The 16,442-nt window shown below is 45.3% G+C and overlaps 1 protein-coding gene across 1 annotated transcript in view; it reads left to right on the forward strand.

The window, feature by feature from the left end:
* The window catches only part of ISM1 (isthmin 1, angiogenesis inhibitor), an 80,926-nt gene that overhangs the window by 51,964 nt on the left and 12,520 nt on the right, over positions 1 to 16,442 (forward strand). Inside the window, exons 3-4 of the mRNA XM_008564775.1 lie at positions 1,402 to 1,641; positions 10,354 to 10,618. Coding sequence (XP_008562997.1) covers positions 1,402 to 1,641; positions 10,354 to 10,618 — 505 coding nt within the window. The remainder of the gene's footprint in view (positions 1 to 1,401; positions 1,642 to 10,353; positions 10,619 to 16,442) is intronic.

A 16,442-nucleotide genomic window follows, 5' to 3' on the forward strand; every position in this document is an offset into this window, starting at 1 on the left:
CCCCACAACATGCCCAAGAATAACAAGAACATTAACCACAGACCCAAACGCCGGTGAAATTCTATCTCCACTTCTCTCTCCACCAGTAAACATGAAAATGCCATTCCTGAGGGGATGGACGAGGCTCCAATGAGAAGTCCAGGGAAAACGAGAGGAGGAGATGAAGGGCCACTTTGGGAAATAACTCCAGCACGTCTGCACTCTCCAATCACTAGAAAGATTCCCCCCCAGTGACAACTGAATAGAGACATTTTTCACTAGCTGGGAAAAACAGTGAATTTGCACTTTTCGTTAAAAAAGGCATTAAATTTCCAAATGCTTTTTTGTCACTTTTTCTTTGGCTGTCCCCATCCCTTCCCCCTCATCTCATGAGATTCTTCCCTCCTTTGCTGTACACCAGCCTTGCTGGCCATTCTGTTCCCCCAGTTAGCCAAGTTCATTCCCACACTAGGACTGTTTTATTTGCTGTTCTCTTTGCTATAATGTCCTGTCCCCAGATCATTGCAGGGTGTCTTCTCTTGCTCAGGTCTTGCCTCAAACGTCACCTTCTCAGAGAGGTTTTCTCTGGCCACCTATCTAATGTTTCCCCCTGCCACTCTCTACCATCTTCTTCTTTCTTTTCTTCTTATCAGTCACCACTCTCTCACATGATGTTACTTATTTATCTATGTATCTATTGTTTATTCCCCCTGACTAGATGCACACTCCAAAGGAGCAGGTCCCATGTCTGTCTTGTTCATTGCCGTATCTTCTGTGCTTAGCATGTGGTAGGCAATTGATGATCGGATAGATGGATAAATGGATGGATGGACAGACATGAGGGTGGGTGGGTATAGATAAATGGATGGACAGATGAACTGACATATGGATGGACAGATGGATAAATGGATGGATGGACAGATGGACATACAAATGGATGGATGGGTATAATCAATGATTTGACTCAAGTCTTTTATCCAGCTTGGCCGGATCTTTTGCTCCATGGTCCACACCAAAGAAAACCAACTAGTGGACACTAGGGCTGTAATTACAGCCAAGATATTTAATCGGTTGAAGCTGTGAGAAGTAATTTGGTTCCAGCTTTAAATGAGCCCCTATTCTCCTTCAAAATAATCCTTTTGTTTTGATGTACTTTGATGCTTGGTAAAAAGCCCATAACTCATTAATTCTCAGAAAATTCCCAAATAGCAGGCTTGGAGAAGTGTCTTGATGATTTGGATTTTTAAAGATGGAGAACTTAAATGATGGTGTACCAGAAGGAGCTGGTAGTATCATGCTGGCTTAATTGTGGCCACTGGAATCATCCTTGCTCCTGAATTTGATGGACTGTTAAGGGTGGTATTTGTTAATTATGTGCCTCCAATTTATTTGTTTGTTTGCTTGTTCATTTATTCGTTTTAGAATAACCTCAACGCGGAAAGTGATTCCACATCAGAAACCAGCTTTCCTCTCTCCAAACAAGCACCAGGGGAGCATTTGGACCATCAGGCCGCGCACCAACCCTTCCCCAGACAGCAATTCCGACCAGAGACTGGGCACACTTCATTGCAAAGAGATGGCCCCAGATCCTTTCTCCTTGATTTACCAAACTTTCCAGATCTTTCCAAAGCTGATATCAATGGACAGAACCCAAATATCCAGGTAATTCTTGGCATATGAAAGGTGGAAATAAATGAAACTATTTTTTGTTTCCTGATCTGATTCCAGTGGAAACTTCTGCCTTATCCCACTTTTCCTCTTAACTCCTTAATGATTCCTGCTGTGGTCATGTTATCTCCCTAAGAACACTGTTGCATTTCGTCTATGCAACACCCAACACCCTTGATCATGAGATGCACCATGATTTTATGAACAAGTCAAGAAAACACTGTTGATGAAAGTGGGACACACCATGGATTATAAGATACATCCTGATGTCAGAGACATAGAAATGGAAAATCAGAAGAAAACAAAATAGTACACCCTGAAACTGATGAAATATGGCAGCTTTAGGAAAGGACCAGTCTGACATGTGAATAGTCTAGGCAAACCATAGCATGATTTCAAAGCACTCAGGAAGGCTCTTTCTCTCAATGCCTCTCCAGCTTGCCTTGGACACCAGAAACTCCTGCAGGAGGTGACAAGCTTCAGTTGCTCTAAAGTGTAAATGACTGATAAAAAAAAAAAAAAATCTGGTTAGAGGAAGGAAACAGAACAGAAATTGCTAGGGGAGAAATGAATACAGTCCACTAAGATGGGATTGGATGCAGCAGGAGGAAGTGAGAGGTTAGGGAAACGGTGCTTGGAACTGAAAATAACAACACTCACCTACACGGGAATAGCACAGTAACTTTACAAGGCAAAGAGACAAAGCTGGTGTCATTTATCCAGTACTGTAAATAAGGCAACAGGCACTCAGGGAGTTACTGTTTGGTTTACTCAAGATCACATGGCTAGTAAATGGTAGTTATGGGGCAAAACTTCACGCTCACAGACTCCCAGGGATATTCACCCACCAATCCGTGTTTCAGAGGCAAACTCTTAATTTTGAACATTGCATGTACCGCCTTCTGTTTCTTCCTAAAGATGGTTCCTATGATGGCTGAGGGAGGCTAATGCCCCCGCGCAATTCAGCCCCTACCCAGCTCCTGTCCTCATATGTCTGCTTCTATACTTTTAAGTTCTGTTCTCAATTCCTTTCATTTGCGGAGGGGCAGCTTTTCCTGATTCTTCCTCTCTGCACCAAATGCCCATTAGTTTACTTGGCAGGCAGTTCCTGAACTTGACCTCCAAGCAATTGATCCTTAATTAAGTTAACTGTCTCTCTCTTTCTCTCCCGACTAACACCCTCTGCATGATACAGTTTTAGATCAGGTTTCCTTGACCAGAGTTCTGGTTCTGCTCATAACACGAGTGTCATGGTGGCTGACAGATATCACTGAGAACACAACTCAATTAAAATACATCAGCCAGCCCTAAAGCATGTAAAAGCTATGTTAGGTTACGGGAGAGTAAGAAATGTAAGGTCTGGTCCCTTCAGGAAATGGCATAGGTGTGAAGATCCCAGCTACCACATAAGGCAGTGGCAGAAGGATCATGAAGACAGAGTGGGGAAAAGCACTGTGTTCTGAGGGGCAGATCTCAGTAGATGGGAAGAAGTAGGGCAGGGCTCTGTCAATGGTACAGAAGCAAAAAATGTTCTAGAGCTCACTCCTTGACAGCTCATGTGCAGAAATCACTGCATGCCCCAGTTAATATTTCTGATGCATCTTGGATTGTTCTAATCGATTCATTGGAAAAACAGGCCTTTCACTCTAATGCCCCCTCTTCAGGAACTGGCCACAGGGCTCTCTGATAAAGACCAATAGATTCACTTGGGAAAAAAAAAAAATAGGCACGTACATCTCTATACCATTGCTCAACATTGCTCCCTATCGTGGCTTGGTCTACATGTTTGTACATATACATTGCATGATTCCAGGCCAGCCAGCCTGCCCCCCAAGGGTGCTTTGTGAGGAGCACCCCAAAATTGTTTGGCATACCCCAAACAATCTTAAGCTTGCCGTGGCTAGCGTTTTTTTCCAGAGGTGGGAAACATCACTGTGGAGCTTAATGCTGGGAACTGAGCTATTAGTGTAACAGATTTAAAATTACTAATGTAAAGGTACAGGGAAATGCCTGGATGCAGGAAATAGAAGGCTGGGGGGGAATGTTCCCTGTTTGAAAACTGACCGGGTGCCTTGTGCTCTACCTACGAATCAAGTTTTGAGCAGAACTTCTCAAGATCCCTTTTCTCTCTCCCAAATACATCTATCAGTCCAGAAATACCCAGACCCTGCTTGGGCCTTTTAAAAATATATCCTAAATGTTAGGTGCAAAGGCAGTTGGAATCCACAGAGCTGGGAATCCCAGATTACTTTCCAAAGAAAAGAAAGGGACAGCCATGAAGTGCTGACCCCTCTACAGCCCACAGGACAGATTTGTGCATGAGCTCAGTAGAGCAGCCAAGACCACGATTCATTTTTCATCATCAGATGCAGTGTTGTTTAGCCAAATGAGAAGAAAAGGTCTCTTTGGAACAGTCCTGCCCAGCTTCCTGAGGGGGAGGGGGCTGTCAGAATTGCCAGGTGTGGAAAGAAAGAGTGAGAGTGAGGTGAGGGAGCAGAGAATAAGTCTAGGATGAGTTAAGAGATGGCCATGCGGGGTGTGAATGTTCACAGCATGAGATCCTCACTGGCAAAGCCTCTTGGACTTTTGTAAAATGCAACTTCCCATGAGCTTTGACCTCATCTCCTCTGAGAACCCAAACACCTGCTCACATAGACTTAGAACAGGTGAAAAGTCACAATCAATGCTTGTTTTCATTTCTCTTACCCTAGCACAGGAACAAGAAGTTTAACTCCAGGTGTTGCTTCCAAAAGCGCTGCTTGGGAGGACAGGGTGGGAAGAGGGACAGGGCTATTCCTATGAGGTCCCCATATTTTTCTTGAGTGACCCTTTGGACCGTAAAGATCACCATAACTCCCAAGAATAAAGATTTCCCCACAGCTCCAAATATCAGGGTTATTGGCAGAGTGGATTCGAAACTAATGCAGCTCCCACTTAGATATCATTAAAGTCGAAAACCCAGAAAGACTGGACCAATACCAGCTTTTTGCCCACTGCCCAGTCGGGTATTCCATTTCTGCTTTACACAACCCCTGTGTCTGTTAACCTTCTGCAGGCCATACAGAGGGGCGGGGGAAACCAATGTTTTATTGATCTGATGTCTTAACTGGCCCTAAAGGAAAGAAAATTGAGCTGCATTTCTGGCCTTCTGTTCTGGAAAAATCAAAAACGGTTAGTATTGGTCACTTAGAAACCTGTTCAAAGAAGGAATGAAGCAGCTGCTACTCCTGGAAGCCCCAGCCCTACATCAGTGTATAAGTGTGTGTGTGCACATGCACATGCAACACACACACACACACGCACGCACGCACACAGTGCTAGCTGCAGCAGCCCATGCACCACTGCACTTGAGTAAACCAGTTCCCTGGTGGTCCTTTAAAACATGAGGTGCTTTCTAAAAGGGGGTGATGATTTCCATGTTGGCAGCCCTCATCCTTCCTTACAGCACTGCTCTTTTATTGAAATCCACTGGTTTGACACAGGGCCGATTCAACCAAGCAGACAGCCCACTGGTCACCACGGCCGTCAAAGCACTTTCTCTCCCTGGTTAGCAGAGTGAAGACAGGTGAAGGGTGGTGCATCAGTGGGTCGTCTTCCGCTGCCAGGGCCTCTGATCTCATCTGCCCCCTTCCCTGGCAACTTGCCCCTTGCCCCCACCTAGTTATCCCTGGCTGGAGCCGGGGAGCTGGACAGGAATTCAATACCCCCTCCCTCTGTCCCTGTCACCCCTCCAGGCTCTGAAAGCATTTCCCACGCTCCAGGGCTGGTCTGCTCTGCCTTCTGCAGAAACAGCCTGCACCTTTCCAAAGTCACATTGCTGAGCCCGTGCAAAGGGCCATGTCCCTCTTGGGACTCTTGACTTTTAGGGTGGGAAATCCTTATAAAAGCCCCAACATTTGCTTCTGTGGAGCATTTTTAATCCCCACAAGACAAGCAGGCTCTGTCCCAAGTGAATCAGTCTCTGCATTTTAAGACTGGTTTCAGGCTGTGGAAGTGAGTGGATAAGAAAACAAGAATGCACAAAATAGAAAGAAATGGCCGCAAACCCCTGAACTGAATTTCCATATTAAACTTAAAACAATACAAGAAGTTGGTTTTGTTGGGAAAAAAATATATTCAGTTAAAGAAAGTAAATCTCCCAGAGAAGAGAGACGTGAACTTTAGTATCCTTGGCTGGGTTTCTGGTCTGCAGCTGATGGTCAGATAGCAAATACAAAAATCTCTAAAATAAACTCATTATTAGGCTTACTGCATCAATTCAATACTACAGTAGCTATTCACAGCCAAATATTTCCCTTCTCTGGATCAAAGTGAAGTTAGTATTCATTTCAACCAATATACTTATTTCTTTTCTTCCATTGAGAAAGACTTAAAAACAGTTGTGTAAAGGCCTTTTTTTTTTCTTGCACAGACTTATTTGCATGGCCATAGGCCTCTTGAGTGCCACAAGATACCATCAGATGAGTTGGCCAGGGCTACAAATGTTGTGCTTGCTTCTACTTCTGATTTCCCCTCCTCTTTCTTCTCTAAAATATATCTGGAATGGCAGGCCTGGCTGAGTAAGAACCAAGAAATTTCTATGCCCAAGACACAGACCCACACAACCACACAGATTCTGCTGTTCAGAATCCGGTGGGGTGCTGCTGTCAACAGCATGGAATGTGGAGTCAGATTGACCCAGGATCCAGCACCACCGTTTAGTCAGTCGGATGGAGCCTCTGTAGCCTCAAGCAGGCTACACGGCCTCTTTGTGCCTCAGGTTCCTTCTCTGTAAAATCAGAAGGATAATTAAACATGAGTACCTACATACTACAGGTAAGTATGGTACTACATAAGTATGGTTATCTGTGAGGATTAAATGAGACATCCCTATGGTCTTAGCTCAGGGCCATGTGCATGGTCAGCTTCCTAGAACTGATAGATGCTGGTTGGTGATGGTAATGGGGACAAAGACAACAGAGCAAATGCGTATGAAAATAATTGTAAATCAGAAGACTTGGTTTTGAGACTGGCTTTCTACCTTCCTCATTGTTTGCCTCGGGAATTTGAATTCTTCAAGCCAGTTTCTGTGCCCAAAAATTGGGTCTGCACTGTGTAAAAGGCACAGTAATGTTTGGGCATGCTCGTTGCAAGTCTCAAAGCACGAGCCACAGTTAGCTGGGGTTGCCATAGTGGTTTTTAGAGCCTTGGTGGGTCTGAAAGGACCTACTAGTCCATTTTGTGTTTTTTCCACAGCAGTTGTCAAGGAAGGGGGAAGTGGGGGGGGGAGAATGATCTGGATCCAAAACCTTTGCTGGAGACGTGTCCCTGGATGCTCTGTGTACGGAGGAAGTCATTTTCCCATTTGGGAGATACCAACCCACACCCACCTAGTCCCCACAGCCCCCATTGCTTAGGGGACCAATGAGTGAGAGGATTCTCCTGGGGTCGAAGGACCTGGCTTCTGTGTTCTTGGTAGCATTTCTTAATTACCAGTTAGACTGAGGAGTGTTAGTTTCCCTGTGGGAAATGTTTTTCAGAGCAAGAGTAAGGAGTTGTTTCTAATGAAAGTATTAACTATCAAGAGAAGGAAAGCTGATCAAGGTGCATTTCTTGATTTTGGACAGAATTCTTCAGATTGGCACCTATTTTGGACTCTTATTTAGAGCTGAGGGGTTTCTGCCAGAAGTTGGACTTGAGGCTTTTGGAAGCATTCCTTTCCTTTTGCCATCTTGATTTAAGGTGTGGGAAAGTCCAGAAGAAGCAAATGCTCTAAGACACTTGAATTATGTGTGTTAAAGATGAGAAAGGATGGGAAGATCTAGAATCTTAGCTGGGAAATCAGCTGTGCTTACTCCACACCTATAGCTCATTATGGCCGATTATTGTTCAAGACGTCTTTACAAAACAATTTGTTAATGCTAAAAAAAATAAAAAATAAAAAAAAAAAATAAATAAAATGAGAGCAACAGGAAATGTAAAACTAATCCCCACCATTTGAGAAGTCATTGATCATGCTTATTAAGTCTTTTTAATTGGATGCCTATGAAATTTCAGGTTCAAGATTAGATTTCTTCTTTCGATATCAATATGAGATTTCCACATTGTTAACTGTAAGGAAGGGTGGATCTTAAGATTTGTTCAGTGTTTGTTTTGTTTTGTTAATTCAGTTGGGGCAGTGGCTAGCAATTAAAGGGAAGAAAGAAACCTCTAAGCTGTTGAGGTTTAGTCATTGATATAGTTTTTGGAATAAATTCGTATTTTGCTACTCATTGCCTGACCAGGCAACAAATCTATTTTGTTTGGATCTGAACAGCGGTTTGGAAAAAAAAAAAAAAAATCGTATTGACAGTAATAGCTTGAAACATGAAATTGTTTTTATTCCCAGCTTGGAGAAATTGCAGGGCAAGTTTTGTTTGAGCGATCCCTTTGACTCCAGTCCGCATACAAATGGAATATCGAAACTGTTGGGCACAGTCCCCCTTATCTCCTACCCAGAGACTGATTTCATTACAGTAATTGCAGGCTTGCCTGGCTCTTGGCAGCCTCTCCCCTCGAAGACCCTCACAGCCTTGCAGAAGATCACTGCAGCTCGGTTGTGCTGTCTGCAGGCAGAGGGAGCCGGGGCTGCAGAGGAGAAAGGTCCTACCTCCAAGGGTTCGGCATTGCCCTGTCACTGCGCAGCTTGGTTCTGCACCACCCGGCTGTGCGCGTCTTCTGTACTTGTCCTTCCCAGCTTCCGTGTGGGTCCCAGTGACCATTACTCTCGGCGACCATCCATGCCAACAAACAGCAATGATACATTATGTACGATGTATTCCTTTTCTTCCTTTCCCTTTTTTCTTTTTAGGAGATTACTAAATGGCTCCATAATTATTTATAAATATGCAAGGGATGCCTACAAGACTCGGGTGATGGTGGTGGCATAGGATGCCCTAATGGTGCCCTTTTAGGCATCCCACAACAGAAGATGCACTTGGCCTGCCGTAGTCTAGGCGTATGTTGAGATTGAAGGCCATCGTCTTCATCATGTGTCTGAACCTCGCAAAACCACAGCCTGGGCCCACCATGGGCTGGGAATGAATGTACAAGTGAGCAGGATTCAACCCTCCCAATTCCTTACACAAAAGGAAGGGGCTGTTTGTCTCAGGGATGGGCACACCCCAGTGCAATCTGGCAGAGCATCTCAGCAGCTCTCTCAGATGTCGGGTTAGGGCGAAACTGGAAATGCATCTGCCCAGTACATCTTGCGCTGATTACTTGGAGCACGTGTTTCTGATTCATTTGCACAGAACTCATCCAGAGGGTGTTGCAAGAGCTGAGTGATGGCCAAAGGAACCCAATGAGTCTTTTATTATATTTTTTAAACAAGTTTCTCTACGTTGATTGTCTCTCAGAGCCAAGAAGCTGCCTCCTTCCAGACCCGTGACAGACTTCAAATCTAGGCTTTGTAAATCCAAGAGCAAGTTCTAACCTTGACTCTGGGACTGTCTGCTCCAACCTTGAGGGTCAGTTGAGGCATGTGCAGTCTGGGTCTGGACTATGGGATGAATGATAATCATAGCTGGGAAAGCCTGGTCTTGAGGACCCGTGCTCACCTCTCTGTACATCCTGTGGCATCCAGCTCTACCCCCACCAGCACCTGTGGCCTCTTTGCTCCCTTGGACTCATGAGGTGCAGTGCCTCTCTCATTTACTTCTTGAGAGGCAGTGTGGCAAAGTTGGTTAAAACATGGGCTCTGGAGCCAGACTCCCCACATCTGCCATTCACTAGCTCTGTGACCTTAGACCAGTTGCTAACATCTCTGTGCACCAGTTTTCTCTGTCTGTAAAAAGCTATCTGTTGCTATCCAGCAACCACCCAAGACTCAATAGCTTGAAGCAATGACCTTTAGATTGTTCATGGCCCTGTGGGTCAAGAACTTGAGCAGAGCTCAGCCAGAACAGCATGTCTCTGCTCCATGTGGTGTCAGTGGGGGTGACCCAACTGGGTATGGAGGATAGAAAATGGCCTTGATCACGTGATTATGGCCTTGGAGCTCGACATTAGCTGAGGTGCCTCAGTTTCCCTCCACGTGGCCTCTACGCATGAGGTGGTCTAGGCTGGTCTTCCTTATGCAGTGGTAGGAACATTCCGAGAGAACAAAAACAGAATCTGCAAGACCTCTTAAGACCTGTCACAGTGTCACCCCTACCCATTCTGCTGGATAAAGTGGGTCTCAAGGCCAGCCCAGATTGAACAGCAGGGGAAACAGACTCCAGCTCTTGACAGGAGGAGTGGCACACACATACAGGTACAGGAGGTTATTATGAGGATTAAATACTCGTAAATTGATATAGGTGGTGCATTTAGAGCAGTGCCTGACATAGCATTAGTACTCACTAAGTGTTATGCTTGATTATTCTTGTATCACTTTGGGAACACATATAGTTCCTGTTTACTCCTTGAATAAAAGTCTTCTCAACAACCTAATCGTCAGTAAATCAGGGAGCCTAGTGATGAATTCTCTCCTCCCATGTCTCCTCCAAGGCCATCTCCCCTCTGGTCATGGAATTCACCTGGGCTGTCCTGGATGTTTTGCATTCTGTCCTGCCAGGCAGTCTCAGCTTTCCTTCAGGAGGGATGCATCCATCCTTTCCCTCCGCTCTCTCAGACTTTCTTCCAAGGGTCACAGAGCTTGGAGGCTGTGGGCTCCACATTGACCCTGGCCTGTTCTGAATTCTTCAGGTCACCATAGAGGTGGTCGACGGTCCTGACACTGAAGCAGATAAAGATCAGCATCCGGAGAATAAGCCCAGCTGGTCAGTCCCATCCCCCAGCTGGCGGGCCTGGTGGCAGAGGTCCTTGTCCTTGGCGAGGGCAAACAGCGGGGACCAGGACTACAAGTACGACAGTACCTCAGACGACAGCAACTTCCTCAACCCCCCCAGGGGTTGGGACCGTCCGGCCCCAGGCCACCGGACTTTTGAAACCAAAGAGCAGCCAGAATATGGTGAGTTTACCACCCAGTAATGTAAGATTGGTGGGTAGAGTAAATGAGGCCATGAGGACTAACGGACATGGAGCCAAGCAAAACCCAGTTTACAGTGTGTGGCTTTTGGTCTTCGATGAGGCATACCTCACAAAGGCTCTGTCCCGCAGAAGCCCCACGGAGGCACCAGCAGCCACATTTTTCTGGAAAGACTATAATTTTAAAATCATATCAATTATCCTAAGAGAGAATTTTTTTAGGGTCTTTGGGGTTTTAACTGCCGTTTTTCCCCCAAAATTTTACTTTTATTTCTAACAATGAAGAAATCATCAAATCAACTTCCTTGTATGTTTTACTGTAAGAATTTATGTTGAAAATCAGTTTAGGAAAAGAGATGCATAGAGCAGGCAAGTGTGTTAGGTTTGATATTGGCAGTGGAATGTGTCATGGGTTGTCAAAGTAATTACCCTCCCCAATAAATTTCAAGATCCCAAGTTAGGACTTGCCATTTCTCATGTTTTTAGAATGGAATAGATGAGGTAACAAACGACTTCCAAATTCAGTGACAAAATAATAAAAGTTCGTTTCTCACTTGAGTTGGGATGGGAGACAGAATGGGGAGAACTCAGCTCCACTCAGTCATTCAGGGATCCAGCCTCCTTCCATCTTGGAGCTCCACCAGCTGTTAGGGCCTGAGAGCTATCTTCCTGATACTGTCTATCTGGCTGATAGCTAAGGAAAGAGAGGGAACCTGGAGAAGGCACACACACAATTAACCCCCTCAGCCCCGGTGACACACATCATACCCACTTATGTTCTGCAAGACCTGGTCATATGACCCCAGATAGATACAAGAGAGGGTGGGAAATGTATTCTGTGTGTCCAAGAAAAAGAGGAAACACATTTGGCAAGCATCTGGCTAGTCTTGGTAGGGAATCAGGCAGTGTGTTATAAGAATACTTGATGTCTTACAAAGGCACCTGTCATCATGATGGTGCCACCATCAGTGGACTTGGGAGTGAACAGTATGTGTTGAGAATGATTGTACCTTCGCACTCTCACCCTTACCCCCATTTTTCAACAGAAAGACCAGTTGTATATCAGAGTGTCATTTCTACCCAGTGATAGATAATTGTAGGTGACTTCCAGAGCAGCAAGACAATTTTTTCCTAGCCACATTATTCAGTTGTTCAACCAGCATTTATTAAGAATGCGTCTCATGTCCGGCACTATGCTAGGTGCTAGGAATCCAAAAATGAGCAGACACAGTTCTTTCCTAAAGAAGATCTCACCCACTGAGGACAAAGGGAGAAAATTAACGGAGAGAGCAAAATAGTGCCATGGTAGACATACACATCAAATTCTAGGGAAACAGAAAGAACTCTATACCCTTCCATCCAGGAGGTTCATGAAACCTTTCCCTTTCTGACGGGAAATCCATTTATCTGTTTTCCAAGAGGAAGGACTGGGGGTAGCACATCTATATAGTATTTACCATGCACTAGTCCCTCTTCATGGCATTTTACATATATTAGCTCATTTAATCAGCTCTCTGAGGCAGATACCCCATTTTACAGGTGGGAAGACTAAAGGCTGGAGAAGTTAAGCAACTTGAGTTGGAGGATCACGATCTGGGATTCATCCCAGGCAGTCTGGGCCCAGACTCTGTCCTCTTGACCATCATACTATTCTGCCTCTCTGGGAAGAAAGTGACACGTCCCTTAGGATAGTAGGATGGATCTAGAAATGAATGGTTACATTGGAAGACAGGAATGACAGGAAAAGATCAGTGCTGTTAATAAGAGAAACACGGGATGCCTGGATGCCAAGCTGAGACTGCACAGGGTTTGTGGCTTCACCTGTTTGCCCAGTCCCCACGGAACATTCTTTCTAAGAGTGGAGCTCAGACACCTGACATCAGAATCCCTCGGCTGCATGTTAAAACTTGACAATCCTGGGCCCTACCCCTTCTCTATATACCAATGGTTCTCAAAGTGTGGCTCCCAACCAGCAGCACGGCATCACCTGAGGATCTGAAAGAAATGCGAATTTTCAGGCCCCATTCCAGACCTACTGAATCAGATGCTCTGGGGTAGGTCCCAGAAATCTGTATTTGAACAAGCCTCCAGGGGACTCTGATGCATTGAGCACCCTGAGATTGAAGGTTCTCAGCCTTGGTAGCTCATTATACTCATCTTTGGGATTTTTTCAAATCCCAATGCCGGGACCTGTCTCCAGACCAGTTAAATTGGGGTCTTTGGGGTTGGGTCCTAGGCCTCAGTGTCTTTTAAAGTGCCATGGATGACTCTAATGTGCAGTCCAGGTTGAAGGCCACTGCCCCAGGTTATTCATGTGCACATTGAAGTCTCAGAGGACTACTTTAGAGGTATGTAAGTGACAAGATTTCTTCATAAGGTAGCAATCCTGATTTCTAGTCTAATTATGGAGATGTTACTAAAAGGATTGGTACTTTTTAATGCAATTCTTTGAAATTCTCTACCTGGTCATGGTCCTGTTTTAACAGAAGATTTCACATTGATTTTTTTCGTTTAGGGGGTTTTCTTTGCAATGTTGAATTATGGCCACATGAGTGGTTACCTTAAAGAAGGGAGTTAATGCAATTCTTTGAAATTCTCTACCTGGTCATGGTCCTGTTTTAACAGAAGATTTCACAGTGATTTTTTTCGTTTAGGGGGTTTTCTTTGCAATGTTGAATTATGGCCACATGAGTGGTTACCTTAAAGAAGGGAAGCCAATTTGAGCCAGAATCAAAGCTGCTGGAGTACCAGGGTATAGAACAGGGTGTGGTGGGAGCAGACAGACCTCAGATCTAATCCCAGCTCTGCTAGGTTTGAGCTGTGTGACCTTGGCAAGTACCATAATCTTTCTGTTCCTCAGTTTTCTTATCCACAAAAGGAGCACGTATCAACCTACCTTGCAGGATTACTGTAGGAGCTAAATTAGTGTTTACAGACAAGCGGTGGGTTAAAGCAGGCACTCAATAATTGGCAGCCACTATCATCTAGGATTAGTAGTGACATTTGCCAGGGGCCAAGTCAAGACCCAGTCACTTCGGTTGCCTTGGCACTGAAATTGGCCCACAGAACCCTAGGGCCTTGAAACTATAAAAGGACTACTTCAATGTTTCAGATGGCATCCTTGTAACCCAGCTCTCAGCCCACTGCACTGTGAAGTGTTTTCTTCCCTCTTTTAGCTCTGATGTCACAGATAGGGGCTATCAAGGCACCGTATAAACGTTCCCAGGGACTGTCTTTTCCTGTGGTGGTTGTCATCTCTACAATTATTGCTGCTCACATTCATTTTTGCTCTGAGCCATGCTCCCTGGTAGGTGAGCAAATGAGAACCAGCTTGTTTGTTACAGCAAAAGGAATACTGCCCTCAAAGCTTTGTCCCAGTCAGAAATTCCCTTCCTGTCTATGAACACATTAAACAAATAGAAATCCCCAAGAGGAAGGTCTTTGCGGGGACATTGATCTGGTCCAGTGTGCTTGATAGGCTTCAGGGTAGTGAGCTGACATACGTGTATGCTTTTCCCCAGGAGGTTGTTTCATTTCATCACTAGCCTCAGTGGAAATCATTAACCACATGGCTGTATACATGTCGCATGCCTAACTTTGGGAGACCCATGTAAAAAAAGTTTGGAAACAAAATAGCTTTGGCAGCATTTAAAATAAAGATGTGGAGAAAGCCACTTACTGGGGTAATAAATCCTTGATGGTTCTAGAATCTGGCTGCTGTCTAGAGAGCTTATTTTAGGGAGAATTTACGGTGTATTTGTAAGTTAGTTTTTGCTGCTTAAGAAGCCACCCCCGAAATTTACTGTCTTAAAAGATCAAAAGGGTTCTCTCTCCTGAGTCTGTGGGTTGTCTGGACTGTTCTTCTGGTCGGGCTGGCTTGGCTGGGGCTGGATCATCTGAGATGGTCTCACTACAATGATGGGGCCCCAGCTGGACAGCTGGGGGGCTGAGATGCCTGGGGCCTCTCTCCACCTGTTCCCTCCACCTCCAGGAGGCTGCCCTGGGCTCTTCTTCTGGTGGTAGGAGAGCCCCACTGCTAGAAAGGACAAGCCCTAATGCATGGACACTTTTGAGCCTCTGCTTGCATCATATTTGCTATTATCCCATTAGCCGAAGTAAGTCACAATAACCTGACACAGTATTGACATTTAATCATTTAGATCCAAGAAACCAAAACAAGAGATTATCTCATGCAGAGATTCCAATATAAGCCTCACAGTGAGTTTCATGCTGAAATCCCAAAGTTCAGGGGTGATATTTCCACAATTTAGTTCTCTACATCACTGTAATGGAGAGAAAAGGCTGTAAGAGATTTCTGGATGGTTGAGACCCCTTTGCTTTTGCAAACCCAAGCAGGAAACCATTTGGCATCACTGGCTTATGTCTTACACTGGTACCCACCCCACAGGGGATGTGAACTGCTACCTGTGTGATATAATATGCTTTCTCCCTTTTTATGAGTATAAAAACATTATAATCTTTACCTGTGACTGGGCTTTTTTGGTTCCCTTTAACAAAATCTGGGCTTGGTGGTGTGTGCAGGACGTGAATGAGTGTGTGCACATGTGCATGAAAACCACTGCACCTGGATGCTCCTCTGACAAGCGTGCAATTGTGCAATTGCTCCAGGCACATCTCTGGTGTTCTCTGGGAGATTAGCAAGAGTCACCAGACAACAAAGGTCTCAGAGGGCACAGCAGCTGTGCTGTGTTTCAGAGGGAAGGTTTCTCCCTCTGGAAATGAGTTTTCTGTCCAGTCCCACTATGTTGACGCCTACCTAATGGTAGAGATGAAGCTGGGGAAGGAGGCCCAGCTCCCTAATAGGAAGCAGTAGTTTCAAACATCTGCTTGGCTGTGTGGTTGGAAAACCATTTTGGAAAAATTCTTTTGCGGGTAGGAGAGAGAAATGGATGGGGCACCTGGGGGCAGGTGAAGCATGAGCAAACTGTCCACTCAGAATTAGGGAAGAAGACACAACTGCAAAGCACCCCCCCACACACACACACACACGTGCACACTCCTCTTCTGCTCATTGGGCTAAGGAGGCTCAGCGGCTCTGTGTGTGCCTAAGGAGTGTTCAGAGCGAATGCCATGTAAACCACAGCCCGGGAGGCTGGCACGGGGCCCGCAGTTCAGGTAGAAACACGTGCGGATTGCATTCCTGCAGGCCTATGTCATAATCATCACTGTGACCTGCTGTGGAAGGAGGGTACCCCTCTCCTGCAAGGCACATGCCTGTAGCTCCATGCTTGGCACCAGCAGAGGCCCCAAGGCCATAGGAAGATTTGGGTAAAGTAGGAGAAATGATAACAGCATGGAGATGCTGCAGAAAGAGTCAGACTTCAGAGAGCAAGGGCTGTGTGAGAGAGCACAAGCTTCCTTTTCTGTTAACCCGATGGCCTGGGACAAGTCATCCAACTATTCCAGAGCTCTTAGCCTCTACTGCACCTCCCATGCCCCGGGGGCCCCCGAGCCTGCTCTACTTTTCCTTTCTCCACACCATTCATCAGCACTAGCAAACTATATAAGTTACCCATTTTGTGCATTTATTGATTATTATCTCTCTCTTCTCACTAATATACTAGTTCCAGCAGGGCAAGGATCTTTGCAAGTTTTACTTAATGGTCTATCTCACATGCCTAAAATTGTGCCTGGCATATAATAAGGGCTCAATAAATATTTACTGGATAGATGTTGAACAATGACCTCAGGGACCATTTCTTTTTTTTTTTTTTTTTTTTTCTTTTTTTTTCTTTTTTCGTGTCTGGCAACGGACCGCAACCCTCAGTGTCGCGCCCGGACCGGGA

This window comes from Galeopterus variegatus, unplaced genomic scaffold, assembly GCF_000696425.1.
Source record: "Galeopterus variegatus unplaced genomic scaffold, G_variegatus-3.0.2 Scaffold191, whole genome shotgun sequence".
In the NCBI taxonomy this organism is placed as follows: Eukaryota; Metazoa; Chordata; class Mammalia; order Dermoptera; family Cynocephalidae; genus Galeopterus; species Galeopterus variegatus.